General features: G+C 40.5%; 2 protein-coding genes, 1 long non-coding RNA gene and 1 pseudogene across 4 annotated transcripts in view; 1 reads left to right on the top strand and 3 right to left on the bottom strand.

The window, feature by feature from the left end:
• Window positions 1-8,313, bottom strand: part of LOC138032290 (uncharacterized) — a 20,238-nt gene extending 11,925 nt beyond the window's left edge. For both annotated transcript variants that reach the window (XM_068879934.1, XM_068879935.1), the window contains exon 1: window positions 8,079-8,313. In XM_068879934.1, coding sequence (XP_068736035.1) covers window positions 8,079-8,115 — 37 coding nt within the window. In that variant the 5' untranslated portion in view covers window positions 8,116-8,313. The remainder of the gene's footprint in view (window positions 1-8,078) is intronic.
• Window positions 8,314-17,598: 9,285 nt separating this feature from the next.
• Window positions 17,599-21,427, bottom strand: LOC138032411 (stearoyl-CoA desaturase 5-like). The gene is made up of 3 exons (XM_068880074.1): window positions 20,948-21,427; window positions 19,726-20,239; window positions 17,599-19,410 (listed from the first exon to the last, which is right to left on the bottom strand). Exons 1-3 carry the CDS (start codon window positions 20,986-20,988, stop codon window positions 18,979-18,981), a joined length of 987 nt encoding a protein of 328 aa, XP_068736175.1. The 5' UTR covers window positions 20,989-21,427; the 3' UTR covers window positions 17,599-18,978.
• A 4,004-nt stretch (window positions 21,428-25,431) lies between these two features.
• LOC138032878 (stearoyl-CoA desaturase 5 pseudogene) lies at window positions 25,432-26,818 on the bottom strand (annotated as a pseudogene).
• A 226-nt stretch (window positions 26,819-27,044) lies between these two features.
• The window catches only part of LOC138032877 (uncharacterized), a 25,131-nt gene continuing 24,675 nt past the window's right edge, over window positions 27,045-27,500 (top strand). Inside the window, exon 1 of the long non-coding RNA XR_011128504.1 lies at window positions 27,045-27,154. This is a non-coding gene — a long non-coding RNA (uncharacterized lncRNA). The remainder of the gene's footprint in view (window positions 27,155-27,500) is intronic.

The following is a 27,500-nucleotide window of genomic DNA, read 5'->3' as shown; positions in this document are numbered from 1 at the left end:
TCTGCATTTTGATGACCTTTGCCCTCCCGATATTCGATGCGAAAGTCATAGGTCTGTAGTTTCTCTAACCACCGAGCCATCTGTCCTTCTGGGTTCTTGAAAGTGATCAGCCATTGTAGCGAAGCGTGGTCAGTTCTTACAGTAAACTGCCTTCCATAGAGGTAGGCGTGAAAATTCTCAATTGCTCTGACAACTGCCAGAAGTTCACTCGTATTGGTGCAATAGTTGCGTTCAGGTCTGCTGAGTGCATGGCTGTAGTAGGCTATGACTCTCTCCTCACCATCTTGGACTTGAGAGAGAACTGCCCCTACACCGACATCACTGGCATCCGTATATAGTAGGAAGGGTTCCGTGGTGCAAAGGTACGTTAGAACCGGGGCAGACACAAGAGTATCCTTGAGCTGCTGAAATGACTCTTCACAAGCCTTTGTCCACTCGAATGATTGGCCTTTCTCATTCAGTTCATGCAGGGGCCTAGCAACACCAGAGAGTGACCGTACGAATCGCCGGTAGTAGGTGCCCAATCCAACAAATCTCTTAACCTCCTTGGCATTTCGTGGCACAGGCCAGGTTTTAACTGCCTCTACTTTGTCGGGGTCTGTGGTTACTCCCTCTGCACAGACTACATGGCCAAGGAACGTAACTTTGCAGTTCCCATTTCTTAGGATTCAACTTCAGGTTGGCTGCGCTGAAACGGGGAAACACATGTCTCAAGTGTTCTAACCACTCGTGAAGTCAAGGGTCGAAAACCAAGTTGGACCAGCGAGTTCATCAAGGGTGCTGTCTATCCTTGGCAGCGGATAGGAGACCTTTTTCGTGAGGTCATTCAGTTTGCGGTAGTCCACCCAAAACCTTGTCGATCCATCGTTTTTCTTGACCATCACGACAGGTGAGGCCCAGGGACTGACTGAGGGCTCAATTATGCCTTGTTTCTGCATGTCCTCGACAGCTTTAAAGGCTTCCTCACTCTGTGCCAAAGGTAGTCTCCTTGGGTGCTGACGAACAGGGATAGCATCCCCGGTGTTAATCTCATGTTTTGCCCAGATCTTGAGGCCCCTTTGAGAAGAAGAAATGCAAGCATGAGCTCATGCAGCTGACGCTGTTGACCAGCATTTAACCCCTTCGTACTTTGGGCATAGGGGTCCTTTAAATGTTCTGGCAAGTCATCCCCTGTGACTTGAGAATCAGGAGTGAAGTCATGCTGCTTTGTTAATTCGGGTTCACAGCTTGCTACCTCAGTACCTTGACAAATTGTTCTTGTTTGACCAGAGAGATTTACCGCTCTCACAGGAACATAATCTTGTTGGGCTTCAACCAGCGTCTTACCAACCATAACATCAGCCTGGCAGTAAACGATGGGCCTACTGTTCCCCACGGTTCGCCAAGTGGATCATCCATGATCCTCACCGCCACGAGGGTTTCATTGTAAGGATAAATCAGTGTGTCTTCCACAGCTGTTGAACGATAACAGCGAGCTAGTTGTCTAGCTGACGGCTTATGAAGAGGGACTTCTTCCAATCCGATACCCAGGCTTCCTGCTCCAGCATCAACTGTACAACTATGGGCCACCAAGAAGTCCAGGCCGAGTATGAACTTGTCGGAAATATCTGCCTCCTATTTTTATCCCGAGCCATAGTTTACCAGAAACATTCACTGTGTCCCCTGTAGCAGGTTTAAGTACACTCATGGTACCCTGTAAGCGAGAAAGTGTACTCTTGCTCAGTACATCCGGTCGGACTACTGTGGCATTAGCTCCTGTGTCAACGACCATAGGACAGATCACACCATCAATGTTTCCATTTACTGTGAGGATGTCCCCCTTGTGGGACAACTGTCCAGTCATCATCGTAACTTGTGGGGCTAAATTGACTGTTTTCCGGGCCGGCCTTTCCCAGCAAGCAGCCCTTTAACTTGTGCCAGTAAATCATCCAGCCGGCATTCCCCATGACCAGGCTTCTCAGTTGAAGTTCCTTCTGCTGTGTCACAGTTCACTCCACGAGCCTGAAAGTCCCTTTGGCGAGATGTTAGCCGGTAAGATTCTAACTCCATAGCCAAGGTGAGAGCTGCTCGAAGGGACTGGGCACGGTTTTGCTTCAATCGTAGTCTGGTATCTCCATCCAGGATAGCATCAATAAATTGCTCCTTGGCCAGTAGATCCTTCATTTCTTCTGGCGCAGAAGGGTAAGCCAGCCTAGCCAAGCACTTTAAATCGTCGGCTAGCTCTTGTAGTGATTCGTCACGCCGTCTCAATCTACTTTTAAACTTGGAACGATGCAGTTCTTGCTGGTGCGCCGAGCCAAATACGCTCTCAAGAGCTGCAACCAACTCCTTATAGTCTTGACGGGTATTTGATGGAAGATTTCTCAGTAGACTCAAGGCAGAACCTTTCAGGCTTGTCGCAAGGTTGTTACCATGACTGGTTGTGGTGTCCTCATTGCTGTTAAATCAGATCCGCAATCCATACGCTGTAAAGGTCTTGAAAGAGACAACACCAAAATGGTAGCGGTTGAAATATTTACATGCAGCAAATCACTTATTCTTTACACGTTTTATCGCCCCCCAGGCTCGAACAATGTCGATTTAATTCTACAAATTTCATCTTTGAGGAGCAATCCTGAATCTAGCTGTGTGTTTGTAGTTGGCGATTTCAACATTCCCGCCTTGGACTGGACGGATTCATCTTCTCCTGTTAATATTGGAGGAAATGCAACTGGTGACACTTTTTGCGACTTAATGGGAGACAACTTCCCATTTCAGCTCGTTCACTGTCCAACCCATATTGCTGGAAACAAACTTGATCTTGTTCTGTGCAATTGTCCTGAAGTAATTGAAGGTGTTTCTACACACAGCCCGGGAGTTAGCGAATTTCCGTCAGATCATTATATTAGTGATTTCTCCGTTAGAGGAAAGTTTCATCGAGCAAACCCGGTACGCCGCAAAGTTGGAGAGATCTATTTTTGACTGCTGTCTCTGAGTGTGTTTATATCAAAACAGTCAAGGACACTAACTCACCTCGTTGGATAGACTCTGAAGCCCGTCATTGTCTAAGAAAGAAATATACTGCGCTGAGAAAATACCGGCGTAAGAAAACTGCAACCAACAAGTTGAAATTGCCCACTTTAAGCCAGGAAGTCAAATATGTTATTAGGGCTAAGCATCGAGATTACTTAAAGAAAATCGGGTCTTCGTTCAAAGACAATCCAAAATTGTTCTGGAGCGACCATAAGGCAATTCTGCACTCACGAGGAAAACCAAGTGTTATCTCTTACAACGGTGTTACCGCAACCAGCTCTGCTGATAAGGCAGAATTATTCAACTTGTATTTTTCCTCTGTCTTTAGGCCACAGTCGACTACAAACGTAAACACTAAATACTTGAATATTCATGATCAATCGTTTGCCTGGCCGCTTATGTCTGAATGAACTATTTCGGTTAACGAAGTCGCAAAGTGTCTAATGGACCTTGACATCACGAAATCCTGTGGTCTCGATGGGATTCCGGCCAGACTTCTTAAGGAATATGCTAATGAGACACCTCGCTCAAAACAGCTTGTTTGCCCAAGGAATGGAAAGAAGCTAACATAACACCTGTTCATAAAAAAGACTCTAAGGAGCTTGCTTCAAATTATAGACCTATCTCCCTTTTGTGCCTAGTAAACAAAATACTTGAACGCTGTATCTGGAATAGTCTCTTCTACCATATAAAAAACGTTATAACCCCATTACAACACGGTTTCATGCAAAATCGCTCTTAGTTTCTCAGTTACTGTCAGTCCTACATTCCATTGAAAAAATTCTCGACAACAACATTGAAACAGACATCTTGTATTTGGACTTTGCCTAAGCGTTTGACTCTGTGGACCACGCCATCCTCCTTGAGAAGCTTGAGAGATACGGAGTAGTTGGACATCTACATAATTGGTTAAAGACCTATCTGCAGGATCGGCAGCAACGAGTTGTTGTAGATGGATTCACCTCCAGTTGGGCCCCCGTAACCTCCGGAGTGCCCCAAGGAAGTCTGCTTGGCCCATTACTCTTCATTATCTTTATCAACGACCTGCCAAGTGCCTTGCCTGATGGTTCTTTGACAGCCCTTTACGCAGATGACACTAAGCTTTATGGAAGTATCTTATCATATCCAGGTACAGATAAATTGCAGCAAGCTTTAACAAACCTAAATTCCTGGAGTCTTCACAATAATATTAATTTTAACGCATCAAAGTGCAAGGTCTTAACAGTGACGCGGAAGAGAAATCCAGTGCGTTATGACTACCACCTTGGCCACGTTGACTTACAACAAGTGAACGAGGAGAAAGATCTCGTTGTCATGATAACAAGTAAATTAACGAGGGAAACTGAAGTTCTCATGGTCTCTGCTAAAGCGAATAAGCTACTCGGTCTTCTTCGTCGCACTTGTCCCATGCTGACCGACGTCAAGGTTAGAAGATCCTTGTACCTGGCACTACAGAAGTCCCAAATGAGCTATGCAACTGAGGTGTGGTCTCCCAGCCACTCAACTCTAAAGTAGAAAGCTGAAAGGGTTCAGAGAAGAGCTACACGCTGGATTTTACAAATCAAGCAAAGTGAACTGTCCTACAAAGAAAGACTGATTCATCTGGATTTGCTGCCTCTTACCTATGACCGCGAGGTCAAAGATTTAGTATTTCTTTATGAGGCTTTGTATGGCTACATTGACATTGATATTAGCTTTATTAAGAGTGTTAGTCGCGGCCATACTCGGCGATCTCAATCAAGCGATATAAAGTACTTGGAGACGCCTTTCTGTAAAACAGCTACCTATGAGTAATCCTTCTTTAATCGAAGTATTAAATTATGGAACCTCATATGTAATTATTTATTTCGAAGAGAGACAGACCAATAAAGTTGAAAAACAAAACAAAACAAAACAAACAAAACAAATCTCCACTGGAAGCTGACTGAGGCGTTGAAAACTTGGAGACCTCCGGTAAAAGCCTTTCAAAGGCGTGAAATTTTCTACTTTAACATGCATTTGTTGTTACGCTGTATCCAGCGTTTTCCTTAGTTTATCACTGAAAGTCTTCAGCTGCGAGTCGAACTTCTCTTGTGTCCCTTTGAGCCTTTCGTTAACCTCTTCTTCGAAGGAACGTTGTTTCGAGTCAAGGAAATCCACCTTATTTACGAAATCTTCCTCCAAAGAATTTATTTTCAAAGTCAATTTATCTCCGTGTAACTTAAGCTCAGTCTCCAGCTGCGATGCTTGATTATTCACACGAGTACCCAGTTCTTTGAAGCGTTGCGACAGTTCTTCTGCTTGAAGTTCAGTTTTTAGCCCTTGTTGTTCCAGCCTGTTTATTTCTGTATGGACTGAAGTACTTTCATAATAGCGTCCAAGTTAGAACCGGAGACCGCTGCCGTATAGATGAGTGGTGAGACATTTTCATCCACGACACTCCCATCCTGCGTTTTGAGAACGATTTCCCCACTTTCGTCGCTAATATCCGCGTCTGCCCTCCCCACTCCTTGCACCACTGTTACCTTACCCTGGGTTCGCTAACACCGAACGCGTAGGACACTTAAGTCCAGAGTTTTTTAATATCGTCCGCGAGCCACACACTCTTACAATATCCCCTACTCTCTCGACCACATGGCACGCCCCAATATGGAGCTACCATATTTGGGCACTATCTCACACAACAGTCCGTTCCATTACTTTCAAACTTGTTGCCAGCTTTTTGATCCCAAAAAATTGTTTTTGTTTCCTTGTTCCCTAAAATATTTTGGCATTGTTCCCCTGTTCCCTGTTTCCCTGTCCAAATTAGTCGTGTTCCTTTGTTCACCAAAACCCCTTGGAGGGCCTCAACGATTGTTTATTCATTGTCACACTCAAGATTATGAGTCATGTAGCAGCTCTCGTAACGGTTAATGTGATTGGCTCAATACCCAAGTCTAAAACAAAAGGCTAAACAATTGAAGCAATGACTCAAACTTAAAAACAACAGAAACTGCTTAAAATCCCAAACAATAGAGGGTTACAAGAGCTACGCTACTAATTTTAATATATTAAAATATTAAAATACTAAAATATTAGACACAACGAAAAACAACATGACAAGAAATACGTCACATTGTGCAATAATAGAAGAATTCCCTTTTGTACTTCCTGTAACGATTGCGGTAACAAAAATCGCTATGAATATCAAGCAGAAGAACGTGACCTTGACGCGTTTAACTCAGAGCTGGGGTTTTTTTGAGATTAAAAATCTCCTTATTTGGATGTCACGTAGCTCAAGCATTTTCCCGTGCGTGTAGCATCGATCTTAGTTTTGTCCATATTTGAGCATAAAATCCCCAGCTTTGTTCCAAGGAGAGAGTTGCAATTTACACGCTTCAAGGTCAAAGCATGAGCTTCTGATGTCAAGGTAAAGGGATTTTCCTCCAGGCAATTTTACCCTTGACTTGTGTGGAATAAATCTCGGACACAAGTTGGGTGTTCCTGAAGTAATAATAATGGCTTGACGATACCAACGTTTAGAGGATTTAATCTCCTTTGGCTTGGGGAATCCTTGAAACGACTCTAGGGTAGTGTTTGAAGTTGGTATGATTGACAGAAGGGCTGTAAAAGAATAGCAATGAAGTTTTTACCCACCCCACACCTCCTAAATTTTCTTGCTCCGTTTCTCTTGACTTTACCGCTGACACAGCCCATCTTACGCAGACTACATCAATAGATTTATCTGGTTGTTGGGCTCACAACATATTTCACTTTTCCTCCACCCAGCAATTTTGATTTCTCACGGTCTTTATAGTTGTCAGAAGTTAGGCCCGCTTTTAACGCTGAATACTAACTGAGGGTAGGGGAGGGTTTTTCTTTGCAGACGAAGAGTAGGCGTATGTCGGTGGTGTATTATTGTCATTATGGTGGTGGTTTATTCTGTCCTGGGGACAATGTTGCTCCCACGAAATAAGATTTACATCTTTGTGAGGGAAACCTTGAAAGGATGAATAATTACAGCAAAGGAGGTTTAATTCGCCTCTTTGGGTTATATTCGCAACAGACGACTTCTATAAGAATTCTATAAGAAATACCGCAAAGACAATATAATAAAACGCAGAAACTATACAAAAAGTAAGATGCAAATAGCTGGAAATTTCTAGGCAGGCCATAAAATGGATTGAGTTTCCTATTAAAGCAATGTTCTTGTGATGCAAATTTTCCCGCAAAAGATATTCAGATATGGACAGGTGCTGTCGATCCAAGCATTTTTTCTGCGCCCGTGAAAATATTGACCAACATGATTTTTGGTTGTTTCTTCAAGCACAAAATGCATTGGGCAAATATTGCGTAAGACAGTTTTTCTATCCTTCATTTAAAGAGTCTTAGACCAACATCCGATTTTTTTCGACGAAGGGGAAAAAGCAGACACCATATTGTTCGATTCTGTTAACTACACATTAGCATACTTTTATATCCTTCTTTGTGTTTTTTTACGTTCGAATTTCAACAGAACACTCAATTGATTTTTGTGACACTCTCAGCTCCATAATAAATATTTTGGTGATGCATGACTTCAAGATCAAAAATGAAATGATTTCGAGCGCGTTTCGTAGTTAGGCACTGCTACAAGTTTTGATATGCAAAAGGAAATTCAGAATACCGGAGTCACTGAATTTTTTGTTTTCGAGAGAGAAAACAAAAAATATTGATTTGGCGTTTACTTTTCTCGTAAAACGTCTGACCTAGCTGCATAAAACAATCCGGCTTGCCCTTTTAATTTAAATCTTACATAAATATATAAATTAGGAACATTCTGGCTTGGGTATTCCATACCCTAAAGCCTAAGGTTATCTGTATTTCACAAGAAATGAACAGCATCACGTTAGATATGAACCCAAAACGGCTCCCAACTCGGTAAATACATTGAATTGGGAGCCATAAAGTCAGGTGTTTTTCAACCTCTCGTACATTATTATCCCTTTGATTCTAATGGAAAGGGCTAATTCTGAAATTGAAAATAACTATCATATGCATTGAAGAAAAAGAAAAGAAATTGAATGACTTGGTTACAAAAAAAAAAAAAATAAAAGCACTTTACTTACGTGTGGAAAGCAAGCCAAAAACGCGATTGTAAAACATCTTTGGCAACCAGCCAAAACGGCAGCGCTTTGTCTACACCGAGCCGTTGAATGCTCTAAAGACTGCTAGAGTCTTGGTTTATATGGAATAACTGAAAGATCAAACGAACTATAGACGTATCATGAGGCTCTGGTTACACAATACTCACCAAAATGTAAAAAATTTAAGGGTAATTGAAATGATGTGACAGTTGACGGGTCAGCTGCGGTGCCTTTAATTTTTAAACTTGTTGAAAACTATTAATCTTTGTGTGAAATTTGCATAAAACTGGTCAGCTGGTAGGGGGTGCGTATAATTCGATGACCAAAAAGAAATTTTAAGCGGAAGCCTAGGCGACTCAAGTTTTTATTGATCTTCCGGTGAGCTTTTATTTCCGCGGTAGCTATTGATCAGGTGGAATGCAAGATGAAGGATCGTGAACTCTATTTTCATCCGCACAGGAACTTCGACAACAGAAGCATTTTACTTTTTGTCTTCCTTGAAACAAGCCATACGTCAGCAACTGCATTTTTAAAGGGTTCTGTCACATTAGTTCAGTTCGTTAGTCAGTCCCTGTAAACTCAGCTGTTAAAAGAAGTTTTTAAACACAAGCTAAACCCGTACATTCTTTACTTCACCAAGAGTAGCTGCCTTCTTTCCTTATTAATCACGGTGAAGAATGAGAATATCTGCATTTTGAAAAATTAAAGGTCCTTTTTTCCAATTCTCATCAGTCGCATTGATAATAATAATAATAATAATAATGATTTGATATCTTTCTTCAAAATGTCAAGGAGTGCGGAGTGCTATAGACTAGCATGAGAAATTATCAGTGAAAAAAGTTTTTTTTTGTAATTTAAGCAGGAAAACAGACAAAAATCCATCGAACAATCTCTTTTAATTAAAAACAAACCTTCTACACCGCTTCAGAAAATGCAGTCTACATGGTTAAGAATTCTATCATGATAGAGTTTTAACTGAATAAAAAAAACGTGGACAACTTTTTGCACACATACGTGCCACAATTCTGTCCATCATAATGCGCTTGCGCAAATTCAATTTAGCATGTGCAAACTTCTTAACTTTAATTAGATCGGAAGAAACAGCTGTTTTTGAGTGACAAGAGGAAAAGTAAAATGGGGAAGTCGATTTTATTGCCGGACGCCTTCTGGTCTCCATTGTACTTTTCATATCACATATGCTCGAGTGACATTTTCATCCTTTAGATTCCATTCAATTTTCGTAATAAAACTAGACTGCCTGACACTTTTTATAGGAATGTTTTTTTATATGAGCGTTGAGCTTGATATTAACTAAAATTTTAAGAATATGCTGAGAGCGTACCATGGCTGTGACTCAGTTCAGTTCAGTAATTTCTTTATTTAGATCGTTTTAATGACTAGTACCACGTCCGCATTGATTTCATGCATGTATTGCACAAACAAACAAACAAACAAACAAACATCTTAAGAACGCTTTCAAAAAAGAAAAGAATACAAGAATGTTTAAATTAGGCGTGTGCATAGAAAACAGATATACTTGCGACATTATTCCACACACATGAAAATACAAAAATGCAAACCGTTTGAAAAAGGCGTACGTGAAATTTTCTAGTTAAAACCAAATTTTATGCAGAACGTGCTCGCTGGTAATGACAAAAAGCAAATACACATCCTGTCATTAGTCATCGTTATTGTGAACTGTGTGATTGATGAACTTGAAGTAATGGACAATTAAGTACTTACAGATCGAGAAAGTTCTAACTTGAGGGGACCCTGAGAAATTCTCCAAGAGGAATTGTGACACAATTTGTTAAGTGGCGTGTATTGTATAGAGTTTTTCAAAACCGGCTATTGTGTGACGTTGTGTAAAAAAATGTTAGTCGACTTCCTCAGACAAAAAAAAAAAAACGGGTGATGTAGCAGCTGGTCCAAAGATTACTCGACATTGGTTCTCAACACTTACCCCAAACAATAGCTAAAACAATAGAAAGAATGACATATCATTGTTTCCTGCAAGGGTTGCGTAGCAATGGCGAGTAATCTTTGGATCAGCTGCTACACAAAAAAACAAGAGACAAAGAAGCAAGTAAGTTAGCTTCAGTAAAAGGGCAAAATTTATTGCTTCCCTTTTTTTATCCTGTTGTTCCGTGGTTTCCAGCCGTCGTTTGACAAATAAAAGCTCTCTTTCCTTGCGGGACCTATAGCCCGTTTTGAAATCTCTGGTACACACTTTGATCAGCCAACGATGAAAGAAACTTGGCAGTTGTTAAACGTGTTCGTTTGTTCTTGAGACTTCGTCATGGTTTCAGTGGCTGGATCCATTGAAAAATTCGGAAACTTCGAACCCCAATGTGAGGTGGAAATTGGTTTCCCTTCGACGCTGTCATCGATGGGCCGGCTGTTGCATGTCGAAGATAGCGGCAAATTAATCGCCACCCGACCGCGGAGCGAGTGGAGTCATATCGAAAACTGGTATTGGATTATTCTAAGCAGAGGGATTTTATGATATCCTTTGTACTTTGCAAGAGAGGGCCGCCGTTTCTCCTCGTCGTCGGCTTTATCGTAGTCGTGCAGATATGTCCAGAAATACAGGAAATTACTAGACGCAAGACGATTTTGCAACTGTGCCCTAGAGTGTCATCTTGCTCTTCATCACTCGCGTCTGGGAATACAGACAATTAACGTCACAAAGTGTCCTATAAATTCCAACCCTCATACAAGTAAAGATAAATGGCTGTATTACCCACACCAAAGAATAACGCTAAACCTTACCCTTAACGTCAATGCTCAAAATAGATAGCAAATATACCAATTACCTAAATTTCTGTACATAAGTGTAGTCGTCAAGACGCTGTAAGCTTCTGTGTCCTGTGACTGACGATATCTGAGCACTCAACGTTTGCTTTCCTCAGCTTGCTGACTGTTATCATTCTTGCAATGTGAATTGTGAACTTTTTCTCACTTTCTAATACCCGCGAAAATAGACCTTTTTACCGATACGGCGGCCATTTTAACACTGGCCGTTTTAACCATTTTAACACTAGCACCAAATGGCTGGCTGTAGTGGAAACAACCATATCGATATCGTTGCATATTTAATGGTGTTCGCTCTACAAGCTGCTTGAAGAGAGCAATCAGACACCTTTCTTAACCGACTGCAGAGATTCTTGGCTTGAAATCTCTAGCCCTGCAACCCGCGTTATCTTGTTTTTGTTGGACAGAACGAACTCGAAGTCTCATTTTTGTAACCTGTTGAAAATCTTCCATTCAGTCCATTTTCATTCCATGATGTTCTTGACTGCTGCAGTGCGACGACCAAAGAACTGCTTTAAAAGCCACCGCATAGAAGAGATTAAAGCACCAAATGGCTTCTTTTCCGCGAATCTGTTGTTGACATTTTCCTCCTCTTCTTTTTCTTCCCTGTTGACCGGCTCCACCCCTTTCAATAAAAAGTAAAATAACGTAACTACTACTGGGTTGTGAAGAATTAAATTAAAAGAAATACATACCACGTTTCCGCGCATTCAGCCAGAAAGATATTAAAGTACTCTGGGATCATAACTGTGTTCGGGTTTATGGAAAAATTTCTTCAGTAGCTGTTCCATCGTCGTGTTAGTTGTGTTTCCAAAGCGCTAGCTACCATTGTTTGCTGAAAACCCAGCCATTTTCTGTCCGTATGTTATCTCAAATTTCCAAAAGCATGTTGCTACAGAAACCGCTTTAATCCGAATGGCTCTTGTTGGTTTCTATTCTTTTAAGCCAGTTCACTTGTAATTTGCACTCGTGTTACATGAGACTTCACTATTTGTTAGCCTATCAGAACTGAGAATTTTTTTTTGTGTATATTGTTAAACAAGTAAACTGAAGAAAGGTACGTTTCTTTACCACACAGTCTGAGAGAGGAGAAGAAATAAAACTGGATGAGAATTCGAGAGGACGACATAAAGTCTTTTACTCCAAGACCATTTGCGTCAATCCAATTATAGAATAATTGTCCCGTGCCACGTTGTGCACCGCTTAATAGCGGAGCTCCGTGAGGGCAGAGCACTATAGTTTTAAAAAAATATGGTAACCCATCCATGCGAGAAAATTTGGTTTTAGTCATCGTACCACCGTACGACCGTACGTCCGTCCACCCCTCCATGTATGCCAATGTGACCAGTATCATGTGACTATATCGAGGGCTCAAGTTTAGAGCTCATCGAGGAGCCAATACTCTACCTGACATTCTAGCCAGTTTACAGCATACATCTTTGATATTGGACAAACAGAGCTGAAAAACGACTACGTATGCTCTAGATAGGGCGTGCAAATGAACGCAAGTGTGTGCATTTCGATGATTTGATCTCGTTTTCTGCCTGTGTCACTTTATGAATTTTGGAGCTGAGATCATGATGATTTCATTTAAGGAGACAAATCAGATGTGTGTAACATTTGTGTGGAATCTTCGGTCCTTGAGGCCCAAACCCAGTTAATTTTTTGTGGTGTGCGCTGCAGAAACTAACGGAGGCTTACGGTGAGTGTTCCATATTTGTTTTTGAAGCGTGATATGTTCACAACGTTTGGTTAAGTTTACGCACTAGGGTATTGCCAATGCAATCACTACAGTTTTCATCAATAAGATAATTTGAGCACGGTTTTCTGAAATCACCTTTACAATCAATCATATTTACAATGAGTTAGTTAAACGTAACATATTAATCGTTTTTTCTAACAGCATATTTGAAAGTTGTCAACCTCCTCCTTGAACCAAGGCTGCAGTTCATTTAGAGTGCTGCCACTTTGCAATAGCCACTTAATCTCCTGACTGACCCCATAAAGGCAGTTGTCCAAGAGAAAACACCTTGTCAACTTGTGAAGTTGGAATAAACACAAGTACTGGAGTACATAGTAAATATTGAAGTTCTTTGTCCCTGTCTCACAGCATTTCTTCAATGAAAAGGTAAATTGCCTACAAGACAGGCCGCTTGAGATTACACTCAGAAGAAGTTCTAGTTGCACAGTAGTGTGATCAATAACACTGTTCATTAAGGGTTTTCATCTGACGTCACGGCGGCGATCGATGCTGGTGTACAGAACAATGCAGTAAAATGTCTTTTGGGAATTTGACTCTTGTGGGGCCATTTTATATTGTTTTGTACACCAACATGGCCGTCTCATCACGAGGATGAAAACCAAGAATTGCCGTAATGAGGCTTCACATTTGGTGCACTGTTTTGTTACAGAATCATAAATACTTGTCCACCAAAATACCCCTTGCAATTAACTGATACACCTATGTTCGGGAGACTGCTGGAACATATATGGGGAAAAGAACAATTTGCTAAATAAAAGTGCAATGTCCAGGCCCTTTTTCCTGTTTAATCCTAGGATCATTGACTGGGAAATACTCCTTGAAAAGATAGGATTTACTCTCTGATAAAAAAACATTAATGACATCTCTTGATCAGGTTAGGATCTGACGAATTTTTAATTTAAAAAGAGATTGCAAAAATTGCGTTCATAACTGCGAGGATCATAGCTTCACTTGATTTCGTATCCGCAGTTCATATATGATCCATTTCATACTGTCATTTCATCGTTTACATACTCCATTATCACATTCAGCTTGCTCGCAAAAATCTCTTTTGTGAGCGTGTCACGGCTCACCACCCGGTCTATGATTCACACGTTGTCTTCCTTTGTTGGTGAGAATATTATACAGATTATCTGGAATGTCATAAGGTTTTTGAATGTGTCTTAATTAAGCAACACGGACAAACAGGCATTGTCCTGTATCGACACCACTCGGCGAACTAGTCTCCACCGATAAGTTCGAAGCATAAAAACGGACTAATCGGCTTCAACTTGAGAAGCGCTTTCGATCCAATCGCCAGCCTGTGGTGGTAGCTGTCTGACTAGGTTTAGTCGAATCCTGTGGTTGGTTTGTCTGAAGCGACACGTATGCGGTAAACTCTTTCTTCTGTTTCTTTCCTGTTCTCATCTCTGGCATGATGGTTGGGGAGTCTGCTAGCTGCATCTTCGGCCACTCACTGTTCGACTTACTCATCCATTGAGTACCGTCCCACCATAGAGGAGACTAGGCAAGTTCGACTGGACCAGTTCCTCTAGAACACAGGTCTGCCGGATTTTGTTCGGTGGGAACGTGTTGCCATTGAGCTGGATCTGTGTACATTGTATTTCGCCAATGCGCCACCATAAGACGTCTATGCGATCAGAGCCTTTAATAACGGTACTTCTAGCGCTCTTGAAACGGACTGGGTTAACCTCAACCCAACAATGGCCCCCATTAATTCCAGCCTAGGTACAGTAATAGTGTTACGAAAAATAGCATTGCGTGACTAGCGTTACTTTCTAGAACCTTCGCGAGAGTTCGTAGTTTGTTTATTTTTAGGTTCGTGCGTAAACGTTTCTAAATCGGTGTGTTTTGTAATCTTTCTATAATTAGATTGTTTACTGTTTTACAAAGTTCTAGAATCTCATTGTGTAAGTATATAAGTAAGCGAGTCTGAGCTATGATTTTTAACTAGTTTTCACAAGCGGAGAGAGTTGGCGTTAGCCGTGTTAAGTCAAGTGTGACAGAAGCAGTGTTTGTTCAAGTTGACGGAGGCCGTGTAAGTTTATCAAGTTACGTGCTGTTTAGAGTTTTACTTCGTGGAGACTACGTTCATTTTGGAATAAATCTTCTTGTTGTTGTTCCGACAACCCTGCGTTCAGTTTAGTTTGCAAGCCACCTGTCCTCAAACACATTCGAACTCATAACAAATAGGTGTGAGCGGTGCTACTTTACTTAGACGCTATCGGTCGTGTGGTTACTGAGCCGTCTTCATACTCGCTTCGTAAATATGACACAGCTCCATAAGCTTGCTGCGAGGCATCGTCAAATGTTACCACCTCCTGGCTGCGGTCCTCTCAGGTATCGGGGAACTTTGACATCCAGTAAACATGGCAGCTCTGATATCCAGTTCTGTATGCGGTTAGCCATTTCATCTTCAACTTCCTCATGCCATTCGTAACCCCGATTCCGCAATTCTTGAAGCATAATTTTTCTTGTACGATGAAGGGACTGACCAGACCTAGTGGATCAAAGACTGTCGCGACCTTCTTTAAAACGTTCCTTTTAGTAATTGGATAGCCCGACGAGACCGGTGTTGCAGGTATTACGGATGCATCTACAGTGCTGTTCCTCTGCAGTCCAAGTGTTGTGGTAACTGTATCGCTATTGTCCCTGATGTTCACTTCCGTAGCACGGTCTTCTTCTGGTATGATTGCCATTACTTCGTCTGAATTTGAAACCCATTTCCTTGCGTGCATTCCTGCTTTTGCCCACAGTTCACTTAGTTGATGAAACAGTTCAATTCCTTTCGCTTCTCCTTCAACATTGCCCAGTGAGTCATCCATGTAGGTAGACTGAAGTACAGTTTCGGCAGATAATGGGTACTCGGTTCGGTAACGCCTAGCGTTTTCCTGTGCAACGAACTGGGCTTCCATGGGGCCGAGTTCTTTCCAAAAACGACTCCGCGGAACTCATAAACTTCCGTGCTGCGGTCTGTTTTCCCATATCGCCATAGGAATCGGAAAAGCGGTCGGTCTTTGGGCTCAATCTCTATCTGGAGATACATCTCCTGGATGTCACAAACAAGGGCAACTGGGTTGCGGCGGAAACGGAGCCAAACATCAAATAACTCTCTCTGAAGCATGAATGACGTCATTTAGGGATGTTACAGGTTGAAATAAAATTCAAGTCCATTTCAATCAAACTAGGTTAAAATTAATAAAACTAGGTAAATTTAAATCAAACTAGGTGAATTTAATTAACTTAGGTTATTAATCAACTGTTTGAAAAAGGATTTTCTTTATGGGATGTGGGTGAAAAAAACAGGGGCACGGTTTTTTTAGGGGGGTTAAAAACAAACCAAAAAACCAAACAATCTCCTTTCCCTCCTCCCACTTTCCTCTCTACTCTCTTCCTTTCTTACTCTCTTTCTGTTTGTCCTTGTCCCTCTTAACCTTCCATCCCCTAATCCATTTGTTATATCTACCCCTACTTGCTCGTTCTACAATGTGTATATGAGAGAAAGAAATCGCTTTGAATGCCACTTACCGAGACTTGAATCGTGCACCTCTGACATCCCTCAGTAATGAGTCCTTCGCCGAATCTAACCGCTAAACCACACAGGACAAGCTGAAATATTTCTCTAGAAATTACAAAAAAGGTGAACATAATCGCAAGCACTTCGTCCGCCAGTTTGGTACTTGGTCCGCGAAGCATGTAAGCATCCCAAAAAAAAAAATACCTGTGAATCCCGATGTGTTCTGTACGACCACGGAAATTTACTTTTTCTCTATTTTCCTTGTTACATCTCAGCCATCGTCGTATTGGATGTAGTTGTGAGTATAGAATCTGCTTTTATTTTCAGTTGACCGTCTCCCAACACAAGCTTCAGTCCGTTATAAGACCGTGTTGGTATTCTAGACATACAAAAGACGGTCACCCGTTCGTAAACATGTAGAAACAGGATTTTGAAAATATTCAGTTAAAGCAAAGACCTTTTCCATTTATCGAACGTTTTCTTTATCTGCTTTGCGAGATTTAAGTTCTCTGGGGTCATAAGTAGTATAACCGTTTTCTTGTCTGCAACTTGGGGATTCTACGGAATCTTTACTCGATATTTATCACTATAACATGACAAAATGTATTACATTTTCTGTAATGCTAATAATCAACGTTTATTTGACTGAAAGCCCACACAAGTACGCATTGCGGATCTATTTTTTGTTTGTGTTTGAGCCTTCCGGGTCACTGTACTATATCACAACACGTCGGTTTTGAAAACTTCGTTTGGAAGTTGTGTGAAGCGTTGCGTAAAGTAGTCCCCACCCTTACTTCTCGCGAATGTTGCAACAATTTCGCTTCGAACCCCCCAAAAATTGCACATTCCATCGTGATCAAGCTTGTTCATTATCCCCACATTTAACGACTGTGACATGTGTGAAAGAGATATGTTGTTACACTTGGTATTTTCTCTCGCAATTATGTTGAGACACAGGTTGCACGGAAATTGTATAGTACGACATTTACTGAGACAGACAATCCTCGTAATTTTTTGTCAATTATACACTTGACTCTGAAAATGACTTCTGTTCAGGCTCGCGAAACGTCAGTCACCAGCAGTCCTTCTCATAATATACACACTTGTTATTTACATTAGTAGATTACCAAAAATTCCATCATGACTGTTTCCTAGGTTTTTATTACCCAAATTGCTAATATCGAGTCGATAATATTCTTGTACCAGTTGTTTTCGTTTTGAGATTAATCAGTTTAGTTCAGAAAAACAACCTCGGTCATCATCAAGAACAGTCCTTCTTAGGACTTCACTCATTCTAACAAGAAAACACTTCTGTTTACATTATTGAATTACTAAGCTTTCTATCTTAAATATTTTCTACATTTTTCTTTAACCAAAATTGCCGATATTTTTATTTCAGTACACGTCTTAGCATTTGGATTCTCAGTGAATTCTATCGGTAGTTGTTTGAATGCTGTCGCGGCCGTAGTAATTCGTGATATGGTCTCATCAATCGAAAGATTATAATCCAAGTCGGCCACAGATGCTGAATGTGGAGCTTACACGAATTCGACTACGTCGGCATCGAAAACGTCATTTAAAATATAATTTCACTTTGTTTTGAATATTTCACCATTATTCTAAGTCCGTCGGCAAGGAAATAGCGAACCAACATGAAGCCACAAAACAAACACCCTATGAATTGGTATTTGCCATACCACCACGGAAAGAAACCAAGACTACTAAGGATAAGAAACGTGATCAACATTCTAGCATGGAAGAAGAAGAAGAAGAAGAAGAAGAAGAAGAAGAAGAAGAAGAAGAAGAAGAAGAAGAAGAAGAAGACGAAGAAGAAGAAGAAGAAGAAGAATAGCACTTAGTGCTGCCACAATCGGGGAGTTAGCCGAGCCTGACAGAAAAAATAACATTGTTTACGGAAGCGCTAAACAATGATTAAGTGACATACTTCTCACAACATGATAGTTGAGTAACTGCTGCTGGAAAACTGGAATTTCTCAAAGTCTACTTTCCTCAGAGATAATAGCATCTTTTATTGGTATCTTAAATATAAATTATTCGAGTATAAATAAAATTTATTGTACTGTTGATCGCGCCTGGTAACATGAAAGATTCAGCTTTTTCTTGGATTTTATCTCGAACTTCTTTGTTCCTTGATGGTTTGAACAGAGAAACTGCACCAACTGTCAAGCGGGATTTGCACAAATAGCTTTGATTGTATGGATAAAGTCTGACTTCGCAGACATTCCAGAATTTCTATTTTTCAATAAGGCGGGATCCCAGTGAATTTAACCACGGACATTGCCTCAGTCATAATTTTTTTTGTGTGTAGCTACGGCAATGCCAAGGGCTCTCCCTAGATCCTGAGGCCCTTTGAGTACAAGAGACTTCATTTCGCAAGCTTTCAGTAACCCAACCAGAGTCCTTCAGTTTTTGAGCTATTCAGACGTTTAAACCAGACATTTCTTTAAATTTGTTTACTAACTGAAACAGTATACGGGCTGATTTTATGTCCGAGAGTACAGCAGTCGCGTCATAGGCATACTGAACAAACTTAGTTTTTTCTTGATCAATTACGGTTCCTTTTATTTCCTTTATGTTTAAAAATTATCTAAGCCTGCGAATCATTTTGATTGCTTATTTTACGTCGTTTTTTTAAATCAGGTGTGCATGGAAAGCATTTTGATGAAACAATTCTAAAAAAAAATGCGTATACTAAAGAGAGGCAATGTGATCAATCTTTGGCGATTAGTGTGATTATTCTTTGGTTCCCTTTTAAAACGTAACCCCTCTTACTGATTACTAGCTAAGTCTCCAGTGCGCATTTTTCGTTTTAAGATCACGTCCTTGGATACAGTTTTCAAGTCAAATGCAAGTCCGAGCAGTGCGGCTAAATCAATGAACCACTTGGAGGTGTTTATTCGGAGACCCAATTCACTTGCGGCATAGTCTTGAGGAAACGTGTGATGGAAGTTGTGAAATCCCTCCCCTCCTGACGTCAAGATAGCAATAAAGTTCTGTGTCGGATTTATGGTCTTGTCATAAGGCTTGTATCCCCAGAGATGAGACAAGCTATTTATGTTCCAGATACCATTCAGAGTAATGGCATAGCGGAATCCAAAACAAATTATGAATGCGTTGAAGAGACTCTCTTCCCAAAAGTACCACGGAACAAATACCGGAAAAACCACATTGAAAAAGTAGCTGAAAAGCTTGTAGTATCTGGAATTTAAAAAAATATGTTATTTTTAATTGAGAACACAAAGAGGTTTACATGGAATGAAATTGGAGGATGTCGCAATACATTTTGTGCATAATGTAGAGAAAACACGCAACTTACGCAACTGCGCATCAGTGTAGACCACAAGATACCCAAACTGTGGCGTAGGAAAGGTACCAAAAAGTGAGAAAATCTAAGGGAATTTTTTGGGGGCCTATTACGTTTGTTCTTATTTCTTCTTAGAAATGTGAATATAAGTGGTCTTTATATGTGGCTGGTCTCAGGTATACCACGTAGTAATCTTGATCAATGATTTCTTTTTCTGGAACATGACGATTTTGTCCTCGTACAAGTCGCTTAGATCACACTGTTTTCCTTTCGTTATGACATCAGGGTGTTTTTTCATCAACAACCAACCAACGTGTGAAAAGAAGAATCCTCTCTTAGCATTGTGCGGGTCTGCGTCGGTTTCAGAATACTTGTGATGAGCGCGGTGATCCCTCGTCCATTCAAAAATGGAATTTTGGGAGGCCATGGAGTTGAATAGCATTAGTAAGAATCTGAAAGGCCACGTGGATTTGTACGATCGGTGCGCCCAGAGTCTGTGGGCTCCACAAGTATTAACAATCCCTCCGCAAAAGTAACAAAGCCAGGTCCATAACCAGGTCCGTGGGTTTGCCGAGGGCATGAGGTAAATAGCATATAACGCCATAAGATGCAAAGTCCCCACATAAGCAACGTTTGGCCACACGATTTGTTGCTCGGGTCGTTTTCTTGAATCCACCGCGGAAGTGTTCTTTTCTGATTGAATCGCTTGTGTTTCTGACATTTTTCTACAACAAAATTATAATGTAAATTGGACCTAATAGTTGTGCGCGAGATTTCATAATATGCAACTTTCCTATGCTTTCATCATACTTTTTCCCTTGGCAGGGTTTTTCATAGCCGGTTCGAGTCGAGAGGTCAGTCCAAGCCCTGTATTTTTCAGGCTTCGTTTGGTTTCGTTAACTTCGATAATCGAAATTTTTAGCATCAACAACGACAACGATTGCGACTTCGAGTTCGACTTCCGGAACCTTGTTTACTGCGCATCGGTACTGCGCAACTAGGCGTGCTCAACTCGTCCCGGCAAGTTGGTCTGCGACGACTCGACAAATCGTAGTGGTAAGTACGACATTGCGTTTGATTTAAAACTGTTTTTTTTAGTTTAAGGCTGTAATAATCATATACTATAACAATCCTCAAGTTTTGGGCAAATAATTTGGGGGATTCTCAAGCGTGAAAAGCATCTAAAAATACCAATATTTTGCCAAAGAATACTGTGCATAGAATAGACTGGAACTCATATCATAGAGTGTTTTCACTTACGTGATCGGTGACCTTGTTCGTCCACCGAAACAAACGAAAACGTTCGAAGGATAATAGAGCTCAATTCCCGGAGGATTCTTGTTGGGTACACGACCAACATGGCCGCTGTTCCATTGTTTAGGAACACCAACAAGGCCGCCCTGAAATCGCGTCAAAAAACTCTATACGCTTACCTAAATACGTAGAGCACGACTTCCAGAATTAGCGTCAACATAGGACTTCCATATATTCTTTCTTCGGAAAGTTAGTATATTTAAAGACACTGTGTCAAGAAATTCAGCCACATTCATCGACTCCGGGAAATTGTAGCCAAATCAAGCGAAACGCAAGAATATCTACATAAAACATTGACAAAAGGAAGGTTCGAGTAAAACAGCAAATACAAAAGGAGGCAAGTATGGGCAAAGCCAACGATGATTCAAATGGATCGCAAATAGGGTTTTCAAAGATTATCTCTGTTATTCACAATAGGCTTCTATTACGATCGAATTACAATCCAATTAAGTTTGGGATGGGTTCACATCTATTTATTTAATTACAGTACGTGATTATAACTGGATTATAATTATTTCAAACAACCTCAAGGTGGGTTGTTTGAAGTAATTACAGTGCCTAATTGAGCAGAATGGTGAACACGTGGTGGTATGAGCGGCCGAAACTTCTAATCGCTTTATGGAGCGAAGATTTGGATTTGTCTTTTTCTATTTTCGGAAGCTATCCTTGGTTCTCTTCTCGTCTCTAGCATGGCGATGATAATCGTGGCAGCCACGCGATACGGCGCAATTTTGTCTCACTGCGACGGAGGTTACCCTGTCTATTGTATTTGAATTTTTCACAGATGTGAACAGAAACATAAGTAAACAACAATTGAATGGAGTGTGATAGCCTGAATTATACTTCAATTGATCATAATCAACGTTCAGTGTGAACACGGTTTTAAATGTATGCTCGACAGACATTTTGAGTTTAAAAATTTCCTTGTTTGGATGTAACGTAGCTCGTGCATTTTCCTGCGCGTGTAGCTTCGATCTTTTTTTCCCCATATATGGGCATGAAATTGGTGTCCTAAAATACACGCTTTAAGGTCATGTGCTATATGATGTCGGTCAAGTCCGTGCTCAGGTTGAATCCGTTTTCACCTAGGTTAAATTGGTGATCCTCATTTGTCCTAAGTTGAATATGCACTCTATCGGAAGCAGCTATCAACCCCCCAAAATTTAAAACACCTATACCTTACCTCAATTTCTGTCTAAGGCATCTTAACACATCTTCATGATGTGTCGTATAATCTTATCGGTTTTTGTATATTCATATACACTTATCCATTCATTCTCAACGTTACAACATAATAAGCAGGGAACAAAGAATTCTACTATGCACTTACACCTGCGCTAGAACTCGTATCCTCCTGGCCCCAATTCTTCGAAGGGTGGATAGCACCATCCACTGGACAAATCACTATCCAGCGGATAACTCAATTGGCTTTGCTAGTGTTTATCTGCTTGATAAAGATTTATCCGGTGGATAGCGTTATCCATCTTTTGAACAACCGAGGCCAGATCTTCATGTGGCTTCACCACTTCTGTACAACAACGAACATGCTCACATCACCACAATTTTTTTCAAGTCAATTGATATCCATTTACAATAGCCAAAACTAATCCCAACCTGACCCTAGTTTTTCTCTAGGCCTAATTTAGGCTCTAAAAAAAGTTTCTTTAATTCAGCGAGTGCGTATTTATCCTAGGTAAAACGAGGATCCATGATATTAAGTGTGAGGAGAAATGTAGACTCCGAAAAATATCCGAGTCCCAGATCCCATCTGGGACTCGGATATTTTTCCGAGTCTACATTTCTCCTTGCACTTAATATCATTGTTGTTGTTTCATCTTTAACACAAAACGAGGATCACCAATTTAACCTAGGTAAAAACGGATTCAATCTGAGAACGGATTTTACCGGCAACATATTCATATAGTCACCCGTCTTTAAACAATATATAACCATCGATACCCTTGTATACCTCTGTATACCCTTGTATTCCTTTCTTATACCTCTTTATACCCTTGTTTACTTGTATATATTTTGCGGGGAGAGCGATAACGACTAAAGCAGCGTTTGCCATTGGATGGAAAAGTAGGTGAAAATTTTCCACCAGATGGAACAGCGAGTTTCCACATTGTGACATTTAACTTTAGTCCAAATAAAAGGCAGAACGGCAGAGGACGGATAAAACTATTTAGCCCGCTGTTTTAAAGATAACGTTGCCTTTAGGGTCAATGTGCAATGGCAACTTGCAAGTGCCTCGCCTTTTTCTTGGCGCAGCTAAAATGCCATAAAAGAAAAGACCTGGTTTCCCAGGAACGATCTGCAATGTGACGCTGTCTCGACAGAAAAAAAAAAGAAAAGTCGATGATTATTTTAAAATACCTCTGTCGCCTTTTCCTACCTCCCAATAAAATCAAGAATCTTTAATATTTCTGGGTATGACATTTACACTGACACCACTTTGAAGGATCGGAAAATCTTGACACGTCGGGACTGTTCCATTTTATATTCAATCTTTATCTTTTTATGTAATTATCTGTTTTCTGATGGCTAGTGTAAGTGACATTAAAAAGCTGATCAAATGCTGTTCCGCAAAACACAGGAAAATCAACAAAATATGCTGTCAACGTCTTTAAAGGTGTGAAGCCGAGGTTTTGAGAAGACTTAAGAGAGACACGAACTTATAGTGAATCATTTTATAGGGCCTTGGTGGATAACACCCTCCTCGACCTGCAGAATTCTTCATATCCTACTCAGCCTCATTCAATAATTGCTTAGTATGGTGACCGTGGTCCTCGAGAAAAAAGGGTAATCTTGAATATCTTACCTGAATCAAAACGCCACGAACTGAAATTTTCCACGGAGATAGCTATTTTGTTTCTTGCGATACCATTAAATTGGCAAGTTCCAAACTGAAATATTTCTCTTGAAATTACAAAAAAGGTGAATATAATCGCGAGCCCTTCGTCCGCCAGTTTGGTCCTTGGTCCGCGAATCATGTAAGCATCCCAAAAAAAAAAAATACCTGTGAATCCCGATGATTTCTTTACGAACATGAAAGTTTACTTATTCTCTATTATCATTGATATATCTCAGCTACAGTCGTATTGGATGTCGTTGTGAGTATAGAATCTGCTTTTATTTTCAGTTGACCGTCTCCCAACACAAGCTCCAGTCCGTTATAAGACCGTGTTGGAATTCTAGACACACAAAAGAAGGTCACCCGTTCTCAAACATGTACAAACAGGATTTTGAAAATATTCAGTTAAAGCAAAGACCTTTTCCATTTATCGAAGGTTTTCTTTATCTGCTTTGCGAGATTTAAGTTCTCTGGGGTCATAAGTAGTATAACCGTTTTCTCGTCTGCAACTTGGGGATTCTACGGAATCTTTACTCGATATTTATCACTATAACATGACATTACATTTACATTTACTGTAATGCTAATAATCAACGTTTATTTGATTAAAATCTCACACAAGTACGCATTGGGGATCTATTTTTTGTTTCTGTTTGAGCCTTCCGGGCCACTGTACTATATCACACAACGTCGGTTTTGAAAACTTCTTTTGGAAGTTGTGTGAAGCGTTGCGTAAAGTAGTCCCCATCCTTACTTCTCGCGAATGTTGCAACAATTTCGCTTCGAACCCCCAAAAAATTGCACATTCCATCGTGATCAAGCTTGTTCATTATCCCCACTTTTAACGACTGTGACATGTGTGAAAGAGATATGTTGTTACACTTGGTATTTTCTCTCGCAATTATGTTGAGACACAGGTTGCACGGAAATTGTATAGTACGACATTTACTGAGACAGACAATCCTCGTAATTTTTTGTCAATTATACACTTGACTCTGAAAATGACTTCTGTTCAGGCTCGCGAAACGTCAGTCACCAGCAGTCCTTCTCATAATAAACACACTTGTTATTTACATTAGTAGATTACCAAAAATTCCATCATGACTGTTTCCTAGCTTTTTATTACCCAAATTGCTAATATCGAGTCGATAATATTCTTGTACCAGTTGTTTTCGTTTTGAGATTAATCAGTTTAGTTCAGAAAAACAACCTCGGTCATCATCAAGAACAGTCCTTCTTATAGGACTTCACTCATTCTACCAAGAAAACACTTCTGTTTACATTATTGGATTACTAAGCTTTCTATCTTAAATATTTTCTACATTTTTCTTTAACCAAAATTGCCGATATTTTTATTTCAGTACACGTCTTAGCATTTGGATTCTCAGTGAATCCTATCGGTAGTTGTTTGAATGCTGTCGCGGCCGTAGTAATTCGTGATATGGTCTCATCGATTGAAAGTTTATAATCCAAGTCGGCCACAGATGCTGAATGTGGAGCTTACGCGAATTTGACTACGTCGGCATTGAAAACGTCATTTAAAATATAATTTCACTTTGTTTTAAGAAGAAGAAGAAGAAGAAGAAGAAGAAGAAGAAGAAGAAGAAGAAGAAGAAGAAGTTTACGAAAGCGCTAAACAATGGTTTAGTGACATACTTCTCACAAAATGATAGTTGAGTAACTGCTGCTGGAAAACTGGAATTTCTCAAAGTCTACTTTCCTCAGAGATAATAGCATCTGTTATTGGTATCTTAAATATAAATTATTCGAGTATAAATAAAATTTATTGTACTGTTGATTGCGCCTGGTAACTTGAAAGATTCGGCTTTTTTTTGGATTTTATCTCGAACTTCTTTGTTCCTTGATGGTTTGAACAGAGAAACTGCACCAACTGTCAAGCGGGATTTGCACAAATAGCTTTGATTGTATGGATAAAGTCTGACTTCGCAGACATTCCAGAATTTCTATTTTTCAATAAGGCGGGATCCCAGTGAATTTAACCACGGACATTGCCTCAGTCATAATTTTTTTTGTGTGTAGCTACGGCCATGCCAAGGGCTCTCCCTAGATCCTGAGGCCCTTTGAGTAGAAGAGACTTCATTTCGCAAGCTTTCAGTAACCCAACCAGAGTCCTTCAGTTTTTGAGCTATTCAGACGTTTAAACCAGACATTTCTTTAAATTTGTTTAATAACTGAAACAGTATACGGGCTGATTCTATGTCCGAGAGTACAGCAGTCGCGTCATAGGCATACTGAACAAACTTAGTTTTTTCTTGATCAATTACGGTTCCTTTTATTTCCTTCATGTTTAAAAATTATCTAAGCCTGAGAATCATTTCGATTGCTTATTTTAAGTCGTTTTTTTTAAAATCAGGTGTGCATGGGAAAGCATTTTGATGAAACAATTCTAAAAAAAATGCGAATACTAAAGAGAGGCAATGTGATCAATCTTTGGTGATTAGTGTGATTATTCTTTGGTTCCCTTTTAAAACGTAACCCCTCTTACTGATTACTAGCTAAGTCTCCAGTGCGCATTTTTCGTTTTAAGATCACGTCCTTGGATACAGTTTTCAAGTCAAATGCAAGTCCGAGCAGTGAGGCTAAATCAATGAACCACTTGGAGGTGTTTATTCGGAGACCCAATTCACTTGCGGCATAGTCTTGAGGAAACGTGTGATGGAAGTTGTGAAATCCCTCCCCTCCTGACGTGAAGATAGCAACCAACCAACGTGTGAAAAGACGAATCCTGTCTTTCAGCATTGTGCGGGTCTGCGTCGGTTTCAGAATACTTGTGATGAGCGCGGTGATCCCTCGTCCATTCAAAAATGGAATTTTGGGAGGCTATGGAGTTGAATAGCATTAGTAACAATCTGAAAGGCCACGTGGCTTTATACGATCGGTGCGCCCAGAGTCTGTGGGCTCCACAAGTAATACTAATCCCTCCGCAAAAGTAACAAAGCCAGGTCCATAACCAGGTCCGTGGGTTTGCCGAGGGCATGAGGTAAATAGCATATAACGCCATAAGATGGAAAGTCCTCATATAAGCAACGTTTGGCCACACGATTTGTTGCTCGGGTCGTTTTCTTGAATCCACCGCGGAAGTGTTCTTTTCTGATTGAATCGCTTGTGTTTCTGGCATTTTTTCTACAACAAAATTATAATGAAAATTGGACCTAATAGCTGTGTGCGAGATTTCATAATATACGACTTTCATATGCTTTCATCATACTTTCTCCCTTGGCCGGATTTATCATAGGCGGTTCGAGTCCAGAGGTCAGTCGAAGCCGTGGATTTTTTCAGGCGTCGTTAACTTCGATAATCGAAGATTTTAGCATCAACAACGACAACCATAGCGACTTCGAGTTCGATTTCCGGAATCTTGATTACTGCGCATCAGTACTGCGCAGCTAGGCGTGCTCAACTCGTTCCGGCAAGTTGGTCTGCGACGACTTTACATCGACAAATCGTAGTGGTAAGTACGACATTGCGTTTGATTTAAAACTGTTTTTTTAGTTTAGGGCTGTAATAATCATATACTATAACAATCCTCAAGTTTTGGGCAAATAATTTGGGGGATTCTCAAGCGTGAAAAGCATCTAAAAATGCCAGTATTTTGACAAAGAATACTGTGCATAGAATAGACTGGAACTCATATTATAGAGTGTTTTCACTTACGTGATCGGTAACCTTGTTCGTCCACCGAATCAAACGAAAACGTTCGAAGGATAATAGAGCTCAATTTCCGGAGGATTGTAGTTGGGTACACGACCAACATGGCCGCTGTTCCATTGTTTAGGAACACCAACAAGGCCGCCCTG

Source organism: Montipora capricornis, chromosome 14, assembly GCF_036669925.1.
Source record: "Montipora capricornis isolate CH-2021 chromosome 14, ASM3666992v2, whole genome shotgun sequence".
In the NCBI taxonomy this organism is placed as follows: Eukaryota; Metazoa; Cnidaria; class Anthozoa; order Scleractinia; family Acroporidae; genus Montipora; species Montipora capricornis.
The sequence above is the reverse complement of the archived record's forward strand: the minus strand, read 5'-3'. Positions and strand labels throughout refer to the sequence as shown.